At 57.1% G+C, this 17,978-nt stretch overlaps 2 protein-coding genes across 2 annotated transcripts; one reads left to right on the top strand and one right to left on the bottom strand.

Annotated features, from left to right (window-relative positions):
* The first annotated feature begins 1,275 nt into the window (after nucleotides 1–1,275).
* LGI4 (leucine rich repeat LGI family member 4) lies at nucleotides 1,276–9,188 on the top strand. Its single transcript, XM_044256308.1, has 9 exons — nucleotides 1,276–2,113; nucleotides 2,556–2,627; nucleotides 2,887–2,958; nucleotides 3,840–3,911; nucleotides 4,039–4,110; nucleotides 4,358–4,527; nucleotides 6,541–6,705; nucleotides 6,810–7,315; nucleotides 8,135–9,188. Exons 1-9 carry the CDS (start codon nucleotides 1,944–1,946, stop codon nucleotides 8,447–8,449), a joined length of 1,614 nt encoding a protein of 537 aa, XP_044112243.1. The 5' UTR covers nucleotides 1,276–1,943; the 3' UTR covers nucleotides 8,450–9,188.
* Nucleotides 9,189–10,039: 851 nt separating this feature from the next.
* Nucleotides 10,040–15,992, bottom strand: FXYD3 (FXYD domain containing ion transport regulator 3). Its single transcript, XM_044256307.1, is given in 8 exon segments — nucleotides 10,040–10,288; nucleotides 10,429–10,466; nucleotides 10,766–10,855; nucleotides 10,857–10,962; nucleotides 11,707–11,730; nucleotides 11,833–11,865; nucleotides 12,969–13,025; nucleotides 15,887–15,992. Coding segments are annotated over 7 exon segments (354 nt in total). The 5' UTR covers nucleotides 13,012–13,025; nucleotides 15,887–15,992; the 3' UTR covers nucleotides 10,040–10,268.
* Nucleotides 15,993–17,978: the final 1,986 nt, after the last annotated feature.

Here is a 17,978-nt window from a genome sequence, read left to right as displayed (position 1 = left end):
CTTTCTAACTGGGTGATGTCCACCACCTGACGTAACCACTATGAGGCTCAGTTTCTCCTTCTGTAAAATGGAGATAAACTCATAGTCCCCTCAGAGGGAAATTGGGGTGATTATGTGAAACGGCTAGGGCTGTTAAGTCTCCTGAGTGTGCATCCCTGGCCAGAGAGGCTGGGTGTGTTCCTCAGGGGTGGGAGGAGAAGGGTTCGATTTAGATCTGTCCAGGGCCATGAAGGGAATCATTTAACCTCCTCCAGCCTCAGTTTTCCCATGCACAAAGGACACATCAGTAGTATGACCCAACTCATGGGGCTGCTTGAGAACTGAATAAATTCATGTAAAGTCAGGCATGTAGGAAGTGCTCGATGATTATTATTACTGCTATTTCAGGTTGGATAACAAATGTCATTTCTTTATTCTTTCTTATTTAATGGGCAGACTCTATCCAAATTGCTAAAAGCTTAGTCCAAATGAAAATGACCAATATCCGGGGCACCTGGGTGGCTCAGTGGGTTAAAGCCTCTGCCTTCGGCTCAGGTCATGATCCCAGGGTCCTGGGATCGAGCCCTGCATCTGGCTCTCTGCTCCGCGGGTAGCCTGCTTCCTCCTCTCTCTGCCTACTTGCGATCTCTCTCTGTCAAATAAATAAATAAAATCTTAAAAAAAAAAAAAAAGAAAGAAAGAAAGAAAAGAAAAGAAAATGACCAATATCCATGAGTTCGGATCTCCCAAGAAAGAAGACAAAATCACACAGAGAGGCCCTGGAGCCAGCTGCCTGGGCTTGAGCGCTGGCTCTGCCCCAGCCTGGTAACCTAAATCTCAAACTGACTTGACCTCTCTCCTCAGTGTTTCCATCTGTAAAATAGCCAAATGATAGGATCAATGTCAGAGGGTTGTGATGAGGTCGGCATGAGCTGACAGACAAAGTTTTAGGACAGGGTCTAGTGCAGAGCCAATGCTGAGGAAGGGGGTGGCGTCCTCACTTTCATTTTTCCCAGGAGTTGGCTTCTTATCCCAGTATTTGGTGGGCACTCAAGGGGTTAATTTCAGGCCTGGGAGGGAGGCTTTGAGTTTGAGGTCTGACAGCTGCCCTGCCGAGTGTGGCCACCAGAGGGAGCAGCTGGACACCCCTCTGAGCCTTGGTGAAGGGGCACATTACACCCTCCAGGGATCCAGGGGAGGGGGCTGGCTGGGCGTGGCCAGGATGTCTCCAACCCCCCAGGGGTCTCTCCTCCCACCCCCTCCGCCTGCCAGCCATCCGGTCCCCACCCTGGTGACATCCTCCTCTCACTCTGAGTGGGATGGAGTAGGGAATCTGGGGAGGGGGCTAGCTGAGAGTGGTCAGGGCAGCTCCAGCCCTTTGTGGCCCCTCCCCTCCCATGGGGCCATCCAGTCCCTTCCTTAGGGCTGCTCTTCCTATGGCCTCTGACCCCCTCCTTCTTAGGCTGCATTGCGGGCGCACCCAGTGCCCAGTGAGTCCCTTTCCCAAACCTCCAAGGAGAAGGGGCGTGGGAGGAGGAGAAGAACAGGGAACTGGAAAGGGTGGTGAGAAATAAAGACACCAGACAGAGGGATATACACACACACACACAGAGGCCAACAGACAGAAACTGAGAGCCTTAAACAGAGACAGAGAGAAACAGAGACCAAAAGACAGAAAGAAATAAAACGGACAGAGAGTGGGAAACAGACTAACTCACTGAGTCAGAAATACAAAAAGAGAGAGAGAGACAGAAAAGGAAAGAGAAATAGACAGAAAATTAGACACCAAAGCAATACAGGAAGAAAGACAGGCTGAGAGAGAGACTGAGAAAGGAGAGACAAGGCAGGACAGAGTGTGCCAGCTGGCGGAATGGAGGGTCGCCTGGCACGCCAGAGGTAGTGGCCCCAGCCCGCTGAGCTGGGTGGGCAGAGAGAAGCCGGAGCCTCAGCGGGGGTGAGGGGGCATGGGAGGGGCGGGCGTGCTGCTGCTGCTGCTGGCTGGAGCCGGCGTGGGGGTGGCCTGGAGACCACCAAAGGGAAAGTGTCCTCTGACCTGCTCCTGCTCCAAGGATAGTGCCCTGTGTGAGGGCTCTCCGGACCTGCCCGAGAACTTCTCCCCAACCCTGCTGTCACTGTGAGTGTCAGGCCCTCCGGGGGGCCTGAGGGCAAGGAAGGGAGTCCTGGGACCCCAGGGGCTGGAGGCAGGGTGCCGGGGTCCCTGAGGAAGCAGGGACCCTTCAGGATCTTGGGAGGTGGGCAGCAAAGGAGGTTGGGATGCCTCAAAGGGGGCTGCTGGCATTTGGACAGGAGCCAAAGGGAGGCTGCAAAGCCCAAGGCAGCATTTGGGACCCAAGAGGGGAGGGGGGAAGGACGGCCATGGGTGGTGGGGGGAAGCTGAATGTTGCCAGGATCCTTGCCAAGTGAGGAGGGCAAATGCCTGTTTCCTTAGGATGGAAAGGAGAGACATCCGGGGTTGGGGCAGCACACCAGTGTCCCCCAAACAAGAGATGGCTCTGGGGCGGGACCAGAGCACTGGGGGTGATTGTCTCCTCACCCGCCATTGCCCACATCCCCAGCTCATTCGTTAGGACTGGAGTCACCCAACTGAAGGCCGGCAGCTTCCTGAGGGTGCCCACGCTGCACCTGCTGTGAGTGGGGCCCAGCTAAGCCGACAACTAGCTCGAGGGAGTGGGTGGGTGTTCACACAGGTGCGTGGGGGGCGTGTGCACACGTGTGTATGCGCATGTCTGCGAAGGAATCACATGTACCTCTGTGTGTGTGTGTGTGTGTGTGTGTGTGTGTGTGTGTGTGACTACGCCCATCAGAGTGGAGGGTGGGGGTCAATGTTAACGTGTCAGAGAGAGGGCAGCAGCAACTTTGGAAACGTCTTTCTTGCTCCCTTGCCAGCCTCTTCACATCCAACTCCTTCTCCGTGATCGAGGACGATGCATTTGCGGGTCTGTCCCACCTGCAGTACCTGTGAGTGGGTCAGGGAGTGGCAGTGGGGATGGGGGCTTGGGAGAGGAGCAGGGACCCATCTGTGGTTCCGGGAGCAGAGGGAGGTAGAGGCTTATTGGCATGTAGGGGGGGGGTGTGTGTGAACAAAGGTCCTTCCTGGAGGGCGATGGGGTCAGGGCTCCTGCTCAGCTGTGTGACCTCAGCATGCTCACCTCCCCTCTCTGTGCCTCAAGATTCACAAAGGGCCTGGGTAACCCAGGACTCTTTCAGGCCCTCCCTGATGTAGCAGAGCCCAGGAGGGAGAGGACAGGGAGGCCAGAGACAAGAAAATATTTCATTTGAACGGGAGACAACTCTGAGGAGGTGATGGGGGTGTGAGTGTTGGGGCTGGTGACCATGGTACCATGGTGGCGGTCCTGTTGGTGTCACGAAGGCTGTGTTGTTGACGATGCTTCTTAGTATTGCTGGGTGAGGCTTGGTGACGATGGCGTGGGTGTGGATGACGGGAGTGAGTGGTGGGGTCGGCAGCGGTGGTGGTGGCACCGTCTGGCGTTAACAAGAGTTGCGGCCATGTTGTTGGCACTGGGGTTGGGATGGATGGTGACGGATGCCCGGGTGTCTGTCGTGATGGACGTTGGTGGCGGTGGCAGTGGTGACACTGGAGGTAGTGTGGGCGGCCATGAGCTGGTGCAGGCAGGGGTCAATGTTAGCTTGGCAGCGAGCATGTGGTTGGGTTCATGACTCCTGGGATGACCGTCTGGAGCCTTGGGGAGGACAGGTTTCTGGGGAGGCTTCAGCACATTCCAGTGGCCTATGGCTTCAATGGGGCGAGTGTCCCCAAGCGCCCTGGGGCCACAGCAGGGAACCGAGGGCCTCCCCCTCAACCCGCCTTCCCTCCACAGCTTCATTGAGGACAATGAGATTGGCTCCATCTCTAAGAACGCTCTCAGAGGACTCCGCTCGCTCACACACCTGTGCGTGCCCCCCAAGGCCTCACCCCACACCTCCACCTCCCCGCCCCAAACCCCATCACCCAGGGACACTGGGGATCCGGGTCACTGACCTGGGTGACAGCTTCTCCTCCTCCTCTCCTTCCACCAGGAGCCTGGCCAATAATAACCTCGAGACCCTCCCCAGATTTCTCTTCCGAGGCCTGGAGACCCTAACTCACGTGTGAGGCTCAAGGGGGCTGGCTGGGCCCGGAGAGCTGGGGGTTGTTTGAGAGGGAAGGGGAGCGCTGGGCCCACTTTTGGCCAACACCGAGAAGTATGGCTGCTGTGGTTCTTCCATTATTTTTCACACCACCTCCGGGGGGGGGGGTGCCCCATTTAGAACACTTGCCTGGGGAGGGGACGGGGCACATGGCTGCCAGGGTGGCGTGGAAGCCAGGTCGCAGCCCCTTCCCGGCCTCTTGCCCCAGGGACCTCCGCGGGAACCCGTTCCAGTGTGACTGCCGTGTCCTCTGGCTGCTGCAGTGGACGCCCACCGTGAATGCCAGCGTGGGGACGGGGGCCTGCGCCGGCCCCCCTGCTCTGGCCCACATGCAGCTGCGCCACCTCGACCCCAAGACGTTCAAGTGCAGAGCCATAGGTGGGGGCTTTCCCCGCAGGGTGGGAGGGGCAGCCGGGGTTCCAGAAGAAGGTGGGAGAGCAGGGGCATGGCTCCCAGGGCTGAAGGGCTCACCTCGCTCCCCGTCCAGCTGTTCCCCAGCTTGTGAGCCCCTGAGCATGAGCATTAGCTCTTCTGAGCCTCAGTTTCCTCATCTGTAAAATGGAGCCATAGGATTGCAGCGAGAATTCGGTGACGCGTCCACACCTGCATTTGGGGCAGAGCCTTGATGTGAGGCCCTCCTAAGTGTGCACGCTGGTGGCTGTTATTAATATAAAAACAGCTATTTAAAAAGACTGGCTATGATCACACTGCTTTTCCATAAATATGTTTTGGTAACTTTATGGGTCCTTAGCAGTGCAGAAGGAACAGCGGTGATGAGGACGACCCTGGCTCTTGCCTTCCCAGAGCCCACGGCACAGGGGAAGGTGGAGGGTGAGAGCCCGGAGTGGTCAGGGCTGGGCTTTGGGTGTCCCGAGCCAGAGCAAGGACCAGGCATAGCGGGAGGGCCACAGAGGGCTTCCTGAAGGAGTGGGTAAGGCTACTAATGTAATAATCCATTTTTACCAGCATCTAAGTGTAAGTTGTGTTCTGCATTTGTGGGACTCATAGAACTGGAGAAGTTAACTTAAGAGTCCCTCTTTATTCAGTTGTTCCACAAACAGTCACTGAGGCCACTCTGTGTCTGGTCCTATGAGAGACAGTGTGCATACTGTGGTAACCCAGACAGCCGTGAGCCCTGCCCTCAGAGCCCTGGCGGATAAGGACATAAACATTAAGTAAAACACTACAGAAACAAACTTTGTGCTACACATTGTGATAAACACAGGGAGTAATGAGGGAGACTAAGGCAATGGGGTGGTCCTACCTTCTGTGGGGCATCATAGAAGGCTTCTCTGAAGAGGTGGCTTTACATCCAGATATAGCTCAGTGAAATACAGAGGAAAGAGCACTCTGGAGAGAGGAGACAGCATGTGCAAGGGTCCTGAGGCAGCAGAGAGTCTGTCCTGCTTGCAGATCAAAGGCAGGCAGCATCTTGGGGTAGTGAGTGAAGCGAAGGACACAGGTGAGATCAAAAGCAGCAGGGTTCTGTTCTGCCACAGAGAGCAGAGTGATCTTACCCTGAGGGCCGTGGGAAGCCTTGGAGGGTTTTGAACCGGGGGTGATGATATGATGACCATTTTTCAAAGATCCACCTTTGGGCCGGCATCCTTGGTGCCTCGGTTTGTTGCTTCAACCCTGGTGCCTGGAAACAGAGCCCTGCATATAGAGTGAAGTATTATAACCTGGAGTCTACAACCCACCTCCACGCTGGGCAACCTTGGTGTACCGTTACCATAAAGCTAAGTGGCTGTAACCAAGAGGTCCAAAATCCCATGAATTAAAGAAGACAGAAGGGTCTGAGGTGAGCAGTCCCGGCGGGTGGGTGAGCCCCTGGGTGTTGTCCTGGTTTCCATGGTTGAAACTGAGTTGTGGCCCATCTATCGGCCAGGTCACAGGGAGAAGGGGCAAGAGACCAAGTCCAGGAAGAGCCATTAGCAAACAAGGGAGACAACCGCCAGCACTTTGCTCTTTCTCCACGGGGAACTTGGCCTAGATAGGGCCACACCTAATTTCAGGAGGGAGGTATTGGGGGAGCGCTGGGGTCAGCGCTGTGGTTGTGCTCCCGTCCTCTTTCATGGAAGATGGAAAGGCAGGACTGTGCCTGCCGGCCTTAGCTTCCTCATCTGTAGAATGGGTAGAATGGAACATCCCTAAATGAACTGAGAAATATGTTGTTTCTAAGCAATGGTTTGATGGTGTCCTGCGGCTTAGAAAACAAAGCATTGCCCTGTTGTTGTGACTTAATTCATCTGTAGATGAAAAGATCCCACTCTGTGTCCCTATGAGGTGCACACTGTGACGGTCCTCATTTCAGAGATGTGCAAACCGAGGCTCAGCGATGAGGGCCCGCGAGGTCCCAGTGCCCACCTGACTCTCTCCTGCCACCCCCAGAGCTGTCCTGGTTCCAGACGGTTGGGGAGTCGGCACTGGACGTGGAGTCTTTCTCCTACCAGGGGGAGCCCCACATCGTCCTGGCGCAGCCCTTTGCCGGCCGCTGCCTGATCCTCACCTGGGACTACAGCCTACAGCGCTTCCGGCCTGAGGAAGAGCTGTCCGGTGAGTCTGCCCCCCCCACCCCTTTCCATCCTTCTGCCTGCAGCGGGTGGAGGGGCCCAACTGGGCCGGCCTAACCTGCCCTCCTGCACCCCACCCTCCCACAGCGCCCTCGGTGGTGTCCTGCAAGCCACTGGTGCTGGGCCTGCGCCTCTTCGTGCTGGCCGCCCGCCTGTGGGGGGGCTCGCAGCTGTGGGCCCGGCCCAGCCCCGGCCTGCGCCTCGCCCCCACGCAGGCCCTGGCCCCGCGGCGCCTGCTGCGGCCCAACGACGCTGAGCTCCTGTGGCTGGACGGGCAGCCCTGCTTCGTGGTGGCTGACGCCTCCAAGGCGGGCAGCACCACGCTGCTGTGCCAGGATGGGCCCGGCTTCTACCCCCGCCAGAGCCTGCACGCCTGGCACCGGGACACGGACGCCGAGGCCCTGGAGCTGGATGGCCGGCCCCATCTGTTGCTGGCCTCTGCCTCCCAGCGGCCTGTGCTCTTCCAGTGGCTCGGCGGCCGCTTCGAGAGGCGCACAGACATCCCCGAGGCCGAGGACGTCTATGCCACACGCCATTTCCAGGCCGGGGGCGATGTGTTCCTGTGCCTGACACGCTACATCGGGGACTCCATGGTGAGGCTGGGCCCAGTCAGGTGGGGCAGGCGGCCACAAGCCAGATCTGACCTGCAGTGGCCTCCCGCCTCGGGGCTGGCTTTGCAGCTCTGACTCCCACCTTGCACAGGAACTTCTAAACTCTGACCTGACTGCACAGCCTCACCTTTGAACTCTGACCCCACCTGATGTACTGATCTTTGAACTCTGGCCACCCCTTCCCCACACCCCCCCACACCGACTCTAAGACCACTGTGACTCCTCAAGGCTGAGTGACCATAAGCTACTTCATATCCCCCCAACACTAACACTGCCCCCATCCACTCTGAGCCTTACATTTGAGCACAGCCACCACATTCTGGACCCCTGAGGCTGACGGTCCACCCCCTCCAGCATTCTCATTCTGGGTTGAGGAACAGCCAAGCAGGCGCTCTGGGCCTAGAAGGCTATGGTCTGACTCAGGTGTTCACGGGACATGTGTGTGGGGAGCAGACTGTGGGTGCAGGGATGAGAGTGGGGAGCCTAGGGCAGAGCCTGCCGTCATGGAGGGAGGTGACTGTGGCTGGGCGGAGTGCGACCAGAGGAGATAGGAAAAATAGATACCGTCGTAGGTAAAACAGACTGATTCTTTGTGGGCTGTGAGGGAGAGAGAGTGGCCAAAAATGACTTCAAGTCTGTGGCCTGGGCAACCGGGTGGTGTATGAAGGTAGGAAAGCTGTGGGAGTTTGGGGACCTATGGGCCTGACTCCAAGCTGTTCCGGGCGCTCTGAAACCCAGAGTGCTACTGGCAGGCCTGGCCTTCCTGGACCCCCGGCCCTAACTGGTCGCCACACTTCACAGGTCATGCGCTGGGATGGCTCCATGTTCCGCCTCCTGCAGCAACTTCCTTCACGTGGTGCCCACGTCTTCCAACCACTGCTCATCGCCAGGGACCAGCTGGCCATCCTGGGCAGCGACTTCGCTTTCAGCCAGGTCTTTCACCTTGAGCCTGACAAGGGGCTCCTGGAACCTCTACAGGAGCTGGGGCCCCCAGCCTTGGTGGCCCCTCGTGCCTTTGCTCACATCACCATAGCCGGCAGACGCTTCCTCTTTGCCGCTTGCTTCAAAGGCCCCACACAGATCTACCAGCATCACGAGTTAGACCTCAGTGCCTGAGACCCCACAGGACCTTGGTCATGGCCGGGAGGGCCTTAGGGGGCACTGACTGGCACAGAGAGTCCCAGGCCTCTGGATATCCACTTGACTGGGAGCCTGGAAGAGATGACGGGTCAGCTTGTGAGAGCGGATGGAGTTTTCTCCCCAAGACACCGGCCTCCTGGCCCTACTCGGGCTGATACTACCTGTGAGGTCCTGACCAGAGGCCAAATTCAAGGCAAGAGCTGTCCTTCCAGTCTTTAAGCAACATCTCAGCTGGAGGCACATGTCCCCACTAGAGATGACTTGGGAGCTCAGGCTGGGGCGCTGCAAGGAGCCAGGATACAATAGTCATGGTGGGGATAATGTGCAGAACTCCGTGCGGTCTGGAAGTGCGCCCCCTCAACCCACTCCCACCGTTTCTGCTCCCTGAGAAAGTACTGAGAAAGAGACAGCTTTCCTTTCCCTCTAAACTCAATCCGGCCAATCGCTTTGGTGCCCGCCTCTGTTACGTCATCAGTCGCTGGGCCGGTTTCCCAGCCGGGCTTGCTAACTTCCTCTGCTGCTTGTGCGCATGCCTGCTGCCCAGGCGGAAGACCAGCATGTTGGCCCTCTTGCGCATGCGCGGGAAATAAGTGGGAAAGTGGGAAATAGGTAGGAAAGCAGGAGCTGTTGTGGGGAGCCCAGCTGCACATATCCGATGAGGGACAGGGGAGAGGAGAGAAAGTGTATGAGCTCAATAAACGCGCTGTGCAGCTGCTCCGCTCGTTGTTGTGGGATCTTTGGGAGAGAATAACAAGGGGGAGGAATGGTGTCCCAGGAGCAGTATTGGGGTGGGGGTTGCCCCAGGGGTGCATTTTGTCTGCCCTGGTGCGCTCACGCTTGCCCGATGCGTGTGGGCTCGTGGGTTGTGGGGGAGAGGCATATGGGATGTTTGAGAGATATAAGGGCATTAGTATGGGACAAGTCTCTGGTTTATTCTGGGTCATGACTCAGTGCATCGTAGGAGATAGTTTTGGGTGTTTTAGAGGGTTTTGGGCATTTTATAGAGTGGCCCTTCGGTGCATTTTGGAGATCTTACTGGGTACTGGGGAGTCTCAAGGGAGTTTGAGGCTCCTTGGAAGTTCTCACACCGCTATATATTATTAAGAGTGTCATGAGGAATTATTTAAAGGTCTCAGGGACACTTGGGTATTAGGAAGGGATTTCTATGATAGAGTGGGGTCTTGGGGGTGAGTGGGAGGGTCATGGAGGTCTTACCATTAAAATCACAATGTATCTGACTAATCATACTGTGGTAGTAAGATCCACATCCTTGTTTTCCCAGGATGGTCTCAGTGTCCACTGGAATATCCCAGCATTCCATCTGGCTAGAGCCCTCTTTCATTCCCCAAAGCATCTGCCGTTTGGCTACCAGAAAATTTTAAATTGCCGTTGTGGTTCCCCTAGCCTTGGGGGTAGAGGGCGGGCCTCATGCCATCCAGCAGGCCTTGAACTTTTCCAGCAAAGAGATTTAGCTGCCAGCTTCTATCCCAGCTGCCAGGGTGTATCCAATCCACCTTCTGCTAGTCCTCAAAAGCCCACTGTGACGTACACATAGGGAGTCTTGAGGACACTTGGCTAATCAATTTTTAGAATAAAGGATAAGGAGGCAAGAACCATTTTTAGAATTAAAAATTGAACAAAAAGACCCCTCCAGTGAGAGGTAAGGTGAGGCTCTGGCAAGGTGCTCTGAGGAGAAGAGGGAGAATTCCATCCTGGAGTCTGGGCTCCCGTGCAGAACCAGGACTTGGAGGAAGAGATGGGAAGGGACCTCTGTGTCCTTTCAATGGATCCATCCTCAACAGTTCTGGGCAGAGCCTGGGAGAGATGATGGGTCAGCTTGTGAGAGCAGATGGAGTTTTCGCCCCAAGACACGTGCACACTCAGGCACACACACTCGCACGTGCCCAGCCCTCACGGCCTGTGTTCTCTGCATCCCCATTCTGTTCCCGGCTTACCTGGAGTGATGAGAGGTGGGGCTTCCCCCGGATGGTGGCTGGGGAAAGAAAAGTGGTGAGATGTGTTTCCATCCCCCTTGTCCTCTCCCTTAAGGCTAGAGGATTCTCAGCTTGCCCTAACAGAGCTTCCTGGCTATTTTTCCTGGAATGGGACCAAAGCTTTTCAGGCTTTCGGGCCCTCTGAAGATGATCAGCTCTGAAGAATAAACCTGGGACATCTCAGTGGCAGGAATTCTCCAGGGCAAGGCCTGGAGGACTCTTTCTGTGAGATTCAGTTCTTTTACCAGGGAAAGGTGTCTGTTCAGTATGAAGTAGGCACATGGGGAGCCCGTCTTACCTGGGCTTCTGGCTGAACTTGCATTTGCATTTCCCACCTGTCAGGGGAGAAGGGATGGTTGAGGGAGAGGACCCACAGCCCTGCCCTGCCCTGCCAGCTCGGCCTCCAGGGTCCCCACTCACTCATGAGGACGATGATGCCGATGGTGCATAGAACCGCAGCACAGATGAGCCCACCGACCCGAAGTCTGTGCCAGTCTAGGAGAAACCCAGAGGAGGCCATTAGTGCCCGCCTGTGTCCTCCCCGTCCAAACCTCCATCTATCCAACAGGTGGGTATGGGGAACTGGACCACCAGCAGGGAGTTGTGGATACAGAGGGGAGAGAACAAACAGCTCCGCAGCCCTCCTGTGCTCACATTCTCCCTTACACACAAACAACCGATAAGAGATTTAATGGAAGGTCAAGTGGAGATAAGCATTCTGAAGGCAAATAAGCAGAGCCAGGGAACAAAAAGTCAGAGGGCAGCTCTTTTAGGGAGACTGGTCAGGGAAGGCCTCTCTGAGCAGAGCCCTGGGGAGATGAGGCAGGGGGGGCCCTGGCAGGGAGATCGGAAAGTACAAAGGTCGGGGGTTTTGGAGGGTGTCTACTGTGTGTGTGAGCAACAGCAGAAAGGCTGCCCAATAACTTCCCTCCTCCGGGCAGTTTTTCCAAAGCCAGCCTCCTCCTAGCATTTTATTTGAACCATAACAACGGCTTCTGGTGAACCTTCCCGGCTTCCTCTTCCTGCCCCAAGAGAACCTTCCCTGGGACCAGACCCATGTGACTCGTTCCTTTCTTCCACTATGTAGACCTCTCTCTCTCCCCATCCTTACCCCTTCCTACCCTCGCCTCCTGTTTTGCCCACATCGGACCCCCACCCAAGCCCCGTGGGTCCACAGACACAAAATGTTAGCAGGGGGAGTGGGTGGGAGGGAGTCGAGAGAGGGGCACAAGCTCTCACCATAGTAGAAAGGACTGTTTTTATCTGCAAAGAAAGAGAAAAAGAACATGAATCCAGGACAACAGCCAGGAGGCAAGGGTGGGGGCTAGAATTTGGGGGTGAGCCTGGTGGTGGAGTCTGACTCACCTTCTGGGTCATTGGCATCCAAGACAGGCAGGCCTGCTGGGAGAAGCGGGAAGGAGAGGGGATAGCCTGCGGACCCCAGCAAAGCTGGGAGGCAGGGCCACAGAGCCTCAGGGGCCCCTAATTGACAAGTCCCCGCCTCCAGAGGGCACAGGGGTCCTGGACCCAAACCTGAAGGTGTGGGCTTCCCCCGCCGCCCCATACCTGTGAGCCCCCCAGGTCTGCCCACATTTTGCCTCCCAAAATAGGTTTTAGCCTAGGTGGCTTGGGACCACTCTTTGGCCTGATGTTTCCAGACACCTGCCTAATCCTCCCTCCATCAGAAACCAAGCAACATTCTCTTTGAGATGACAGACGGTCCCAGCTCCCAATCATTCTCGGAGCCTCGTCCATACCCCACCTGTTCTGGCGTGTCCTCACCGCTTCCTTGTAGAGCAAATTACTAATGATAAACTTAATACACTTTCTTTAAAAATGCAGCCCTCTCTCCCTACCCTGAACGGAATGCCAGCCTGGCCCGACGTAAGGGATAAAAAAATACAATAAAAGCAAAGGACTAGGATTACATTCTGGCTAGATGCCGTGGGCTACCTGAGCTCCGGGCCTAAACTCTGATCTTTGTGTGTTCAAGGGCGATTAATAAGTTCTAATTGTATTTAAAGCATGAACACCTAGAGCTTACTCTGTCCCAGGCCCTGTTCTAACCGCTTCTCAATACCAACTTGTGTAATCCTCACAGTGGCTACTAAGTACTTACTAGTAGAGCTGGGGAAACTGAGGCACAAAGGATTTCCATAACGGCTACATCCTCGAAGCTCCCAGCTCCCTCTCATAATAAAGGGCATAATAAAGGGCTGAAGACCCAGTGCCCGGGGCTGAGTCTTCTCATCAGGGAGACCTCAAGGGGGTGACTAGCTGTGTGAGCCGCTGCCGTAAGGGGGTCCTGTCTTTGTGCGCACCTTGAAACCATCAGTGCAACACTGCGACCCTCAAGGAGATGCTGACTGGGGAGTCGCCGCCCCACAGGGGAGGCAGAAAGCACGAGAGAGGCAGATACACCCACAGATGCACAGACATGGGGCTTGGCCAACACTCTGTGGCGGGGTTTGGGAAAGGCAGTGAGGGGCCCAGACACTCACCTGCCAGGAGGAGGAGCAGGCTCAGTGTTGTCACCTCCCGCATGTCAACCAGCTGGCCTGGAGGGGGAGGGAGGGGGGAGGGTCCAGCTCTATGGGAGCCCCCCCACCAAGGTGCCAGAGCGGTGCCTCTGGTTTCCAGTCCTCTTGTACTCTGCTCTCCAGGGTACACAACTCACCCTGGGGCAGAGAGGCTGCTATTAACCAACCGCCCTGTCTGGGAGGTGAGGAGGAGCCATCAAAGGGGGTCGAGGGGTGGGGAGGTGCAAGGTGGGTGGCAGCAACGCGAACCTGGAGAGGAGCTGCAGGAATCACTGGCTCAACACCGAGCTGGGGCTCTAGGGACATGGCCCTGGTGACCAAATGAGGGAGGCGCTGCCTGCTGTTCGCCCCAGCTTACAGATGGGGAAACTGAGGCTCTGAAAACTAAACATGGGTGCATAGGGTCACCTTGGCAGGGAGCAGGATTTTGAGCAGCCCAGCTCTGCAGTGGCTGTTTGTGACTCGGGACTATCGGGGCCTCGGGGTGTTTTGGGAAATGGGATGTAGGGAGCCAGGTGGCAGGAGGCCCGGGTTGCCGGGTGTGTCTCTCAGAGACAGCTCAGAGCCTGCCTGCCCTGGCCAGACTCCACAGATCTCGAGCTGGCTCCTCAGGCTGCTCAGAGCAGGGTGTGGGGAGGAGAGAGCTGGAGGCTTGGGGCAGGGGCGAGGGCCAGAGCAGAGAGGAGTCACATGGCTGGAGCCCTAGCCCCATCTTCTGCCCCCAACGACTCCTCCTCATTTCTGTCCTGCCTCTGCCCCTGCCACAGCCCCTGCCTCTATCCCCGCCCCAGCCCCAGCCCAAGCCCTTACCCCTGCCCCAGCCCCTACCTCTGCCACAACCCCTGCCCCTACCCCGGCCTCTGTCCCCGTACCTGCCCCTGATCCTGTCTCTATCCCTGCCCAGCCCCTGCCCCTGCCTCTACCCGTGCCTCTACCCCTGCCCCAGCCCCAGCTCCTACCCCGGCCCTACCCCAGCTCCTACCCCAGGCCCCGCCCCCGCGCCTACCCCTGCCTGCTCCTGCCAAGCTCCTCCTGGCAACCATTACTTCCTCTTTCTCCAGACAGGCCTGTCCAGCAAGAAGAACCCCTCCGATCCCCTCCTGGTCTGGTCTCAGCCCACCCTCTCCCCATTCCGGGTGCCTGAGCTAAGCCCCCGTCTTTGTGTGTCCCCCAGTCCTCTCCCAGTACCCGCCCACTACCACCAGCAGACACTGTCCAGCACGTCCTTTGCCCCACCCTGTGCTGGGCCCCCTCCAATGACCTTACTGTGTCTTCGTCCATTCCCCTCCCCCCACCCCGTAACCCCAGAGATGATCTGTTCCAGCCCTCATTTCACCGATGGCACAGCACGGGCCCTCACTAAGCCATCTGACATTCCCTGCTCTGTCCCCAGACTCCTCTCCACCGCTGAAGACAGTGACCCCATCTGTCTCCGCACCCTCCACGTCACCCCCACCTCACGTTCCCTTCTGTTTCTTGCACATTCTCACAGGCTCCTCCCTCCCCCTGGGCACACTCAGGTCCAGGGCATCCTCTCAGCCCTAAATCCCATATGGTGGACTCAAAGGCATCCATTTCTTGCAGGCAGGGGGCCTATAGTTTTGGGGAACATTGCTAAGGCATTCAGGACCCCGCAGATTTGGGGAAGAGAGCTGGAGCAGGTGTGTGGGCAGGACAGCCTGGTGGTTCCAGGCACAGGTCTGGAGAAGGACCAGCTATTGTCTAAGGCCCTGAGATGATACCCCAGTAATAGGAGCTAGTGCCCTGTGAGCATTTACCATACGCTGGGCCCTGGTCTCAGCGCTTCACGCTTATTCATATAACTCCGCAGCATGATGGGGTGGCACTGTGGTTACCCCACGCTGCTGTTGGAGCCCCATAAACCCTGCTAACGAAGCTGAACGCTGCAGCTGTCACCAGGGACCCAGAGTGCCAGCTCTGAAGTTTCTTGCCATGGAGTTCACCTAGTCCCCCTGGCTGCCGGGCTCTGCTACTCCCTATCCCCAGGGCATCTCTCCCAGCATCCCTGGCCTAGGGGAGATGTGGGAGTAATCTTGGCTGCACCCCAGCCCTGGGGCCACATTCCCAACCTGGCTCTCCTACAGGGCAGGCCACTGGGAGCTGGTGTCTGGCATCTGCCCTCACCTTCCCCTCCCAGGCTGTTGCTGGAAGGGGCTCCTGAGCTGCTTCCGGACTGACTGTAGTTGGCGTGAAGCCTCGGAGAGGAAGACAGCCAGCAGAGGGAGGCTGTGCCCACCCCTCTGGGCTCCTTCCCCGCCCTGCCGGTCCCAACACCCGAGTGATGGACGTTTCCACCGTCAGCCCTCTGCTATCCCCTTTGTTCCTCCGTGATGGTGGCCAGGCCCATCAAGCTTGTGCAGAATGACTCTCCCGTGTCCCTGAAATTTCCTACCCACCTCCCCACCTTACAGTTTCCCCCAGGAAGCCGCTGTCCCCTCTTCCAAGAGGTCTCTGGGATCCACACATCCTCAGTCCCTAGACAGCCCAAGTCCACCCAGTCACCCACCGTGCACTCTGATACCCTCAGTCCAGCCTTGATCAACTTAGATACCCCTCACCCACCCAAGCAGCCTGCTCCAACCCTATCCACACAGATACCCCCGATCCAGATGTTTCTGGTCAACTCAGACACCCCCGATCTACCCAGTCACCCCAATCTCACTGGTGGGCTCATCCCAGCTAGCTTACCCAGCCTCTTGAAGGGGGGATGATCACATTAGTCGAAGGTGCTTTCCCTAACCTCCTGTCCCCTGCCTCCCAGAAAAGATCCTTGAAGAGAGGACGTTCTAGAGAGGGGCGGAGAGAGGTTGGGGGCAGAGCCGAGAGGGTGTTGGAAACAGGGGACCCCAGCCTCTCACCTGTGTGGCTCCCCAGGCTGCTTGGAAAGTTCCGGGAGAGAAGGGGAGAATGCAGCTGCTAAGCCTGAGTCCTGCCTTTATCCACAGCTGCCACGCCCTAGGCAAACCTGGGCAGGTAGAGAACAAGTCAGACTCCCTAAAGCTCGGGGGCTCTCTCACCCCATTCCTGCTCTTAAAGAGACAGCTACCACCCTTTCTTCCCAGCAGGGAGCTCCCCAAGGTCACAACAGCCTCAGGTAGGCAGAAGGAGCATAGGACAGGGCAGAAGTCTGCTCCTCGCATCCGGGGAGGGGGCTTTCTTCAATCTCTTGCCCCCGTGAAAAGGACCTGGAAGGAAGAAATTCAAGGTCTTTAGCAGCAAAGCTTCTGCCTCACAGAATGGTGGGGGAAAGCAGTGCATTGGTGTAATTGTCTCATTTCCTTCACTTAGATGGCAGGTTACGCTTGGAGGAGGGCTTGGTGGCAATTGTGGGACATCCAAGGTCCCCTTCCGGACCACTTGCTGCTTTTGACAGTTTGAGGGTCAGCAGAAGAGGCTGATATGACCAAGATCATGAGGTGGGAGTGGGGGTGGGGGTGCACAAGGGGTGGGGGGGGCTGTCGGGCTTTAGACCATGACCTCTCTCCCACATGCCCTTGATGCTCTCAGGAGAGACTGAAGACTGGTTTCTGAGCATCAAGCAGACCTTGCCAGCTCAGGCTCTTCCCAGGGGTGCTGGGAGCCAGATGCCTGGGTCTATGCAGTGGGCGTTAGGGTGGAGGCTGCCTCCCACTCTGGATAAGGCCATTGCACTGTGCAAGGCTCCCTTCACCTCCCTCCCCGCTCCTGTCCCTCCTCCTCATGGCATTCCTTCTGGCTGGGGTCTGCGTGGGCCCCCACACGGTCCTCGTTGGGGTGCCCCCTCCCCCCAATTCTGCCTTTTCAGACAGAGGGACTTTTGTCTGGGGGCTGGATGGAGAACAAGGCGCCTTTGAGTGGCTGGCGGAGGATTGGGGTCATGGGGAGGGGCAGGGCCAGGAAAGGGGTGGCTGTGCCCTGGCCACCAGCTGGACTCCAGGCGACCCCCAACACCATCTCGGGGGTGGGACAGAGGGCTGCAGGAGCCAGGCCAGGGAGAGGGTGGAGGGCAGGATGGGGAAAGGGGGTTTCCGAGGTCAAGACTCTGCTGGGGGTTGTCTGCTGGGGACAGAGAGAAAGGACTCCCCACTTCCTAGCAGAAAGGGATGGGGAAGCAAGGAAGGCCCGCCCAATTACATGCTTTCTTTATGTGACTCCCTCAGGCAATTTTTCAATCCCAGGTCCTAGACTAGGACAAGGCCTCTCCACCCCCCAACCACCACCACCCTCCTCCCATTAGGAAGGGGCCAGTCCCTACAAGGAGTGGAGGGGATGCTCTGGGGTGGGGCTCAGTCAAAGTGGGAGGTTCGGGAAGACAGAAACAGAGTTAAGGGAGGCCTGGAGAGGAGGATCCCAGTCCAGCTAAGGGGGTCTTTGTCTCTGGGAAGAGAGCATGCATCCCTCGCCTAGACATTTCCCTATTACAATGTCCCTGGGAAGACCCTTTTGGTGCTCTTGGGGGTTTGGGGGGTGTGTGAGTGGTGTCTCCCTCTGCTGGGAAGTTCAAGAACTGCAGACTTCAGAGAGCGAGGGGGCCAGTGCTCCGTGGCTAGGCTGTCCTTCACCTGTGCCAGATTCTGCAAACTGAGATGCCAAAGGGGCCAGGCAAGAACTGTGAATGAGTGAAACAGGACAGGCATGAGACACCAGGGAGGGCTGGGAACTGGGAAAACGGGAAAATTGTCCTGTTTAAAAGGCAGCCCCAAAACAACTTTAGCTAGCTCATGCAGACAGAGACAGAAGCAGCTCCCAGACGTCTTGCTATGTACTTGGGGGGAGGGCCGGCGGGTGGGGGGGCAAGATGTATAGAAGTACATCTTTGAGGCGGAAAAGAATGTGTATGCATACACTTGTTCATGAATGAGGTATCTTTGGGTATTCTACCTCTGGGGAGGAGGAGTGAGAGGCTGGGGGATGGGGTGGAGGGAGACTCCCTCTTGTACCTTTTGAATTACATATTCTGAAATTGTCCTA

This window comes from Neovison vison, chromosome 7 (genome assembly GCF_020171115.1).
Source record: "Neovison vison isolate M4711 chromosome 7, ASM_NN_V1, whole genome shotgun sequence".
Lineage (NCBI taxonomy): Eukaryota > Metazoa > Chordata > Mammalia > Carnivora > Mustelidae > Neogale > Neogale vison.
This window is presented reverse-complemented; position numbering and strand designations above follow the sequence as displayed.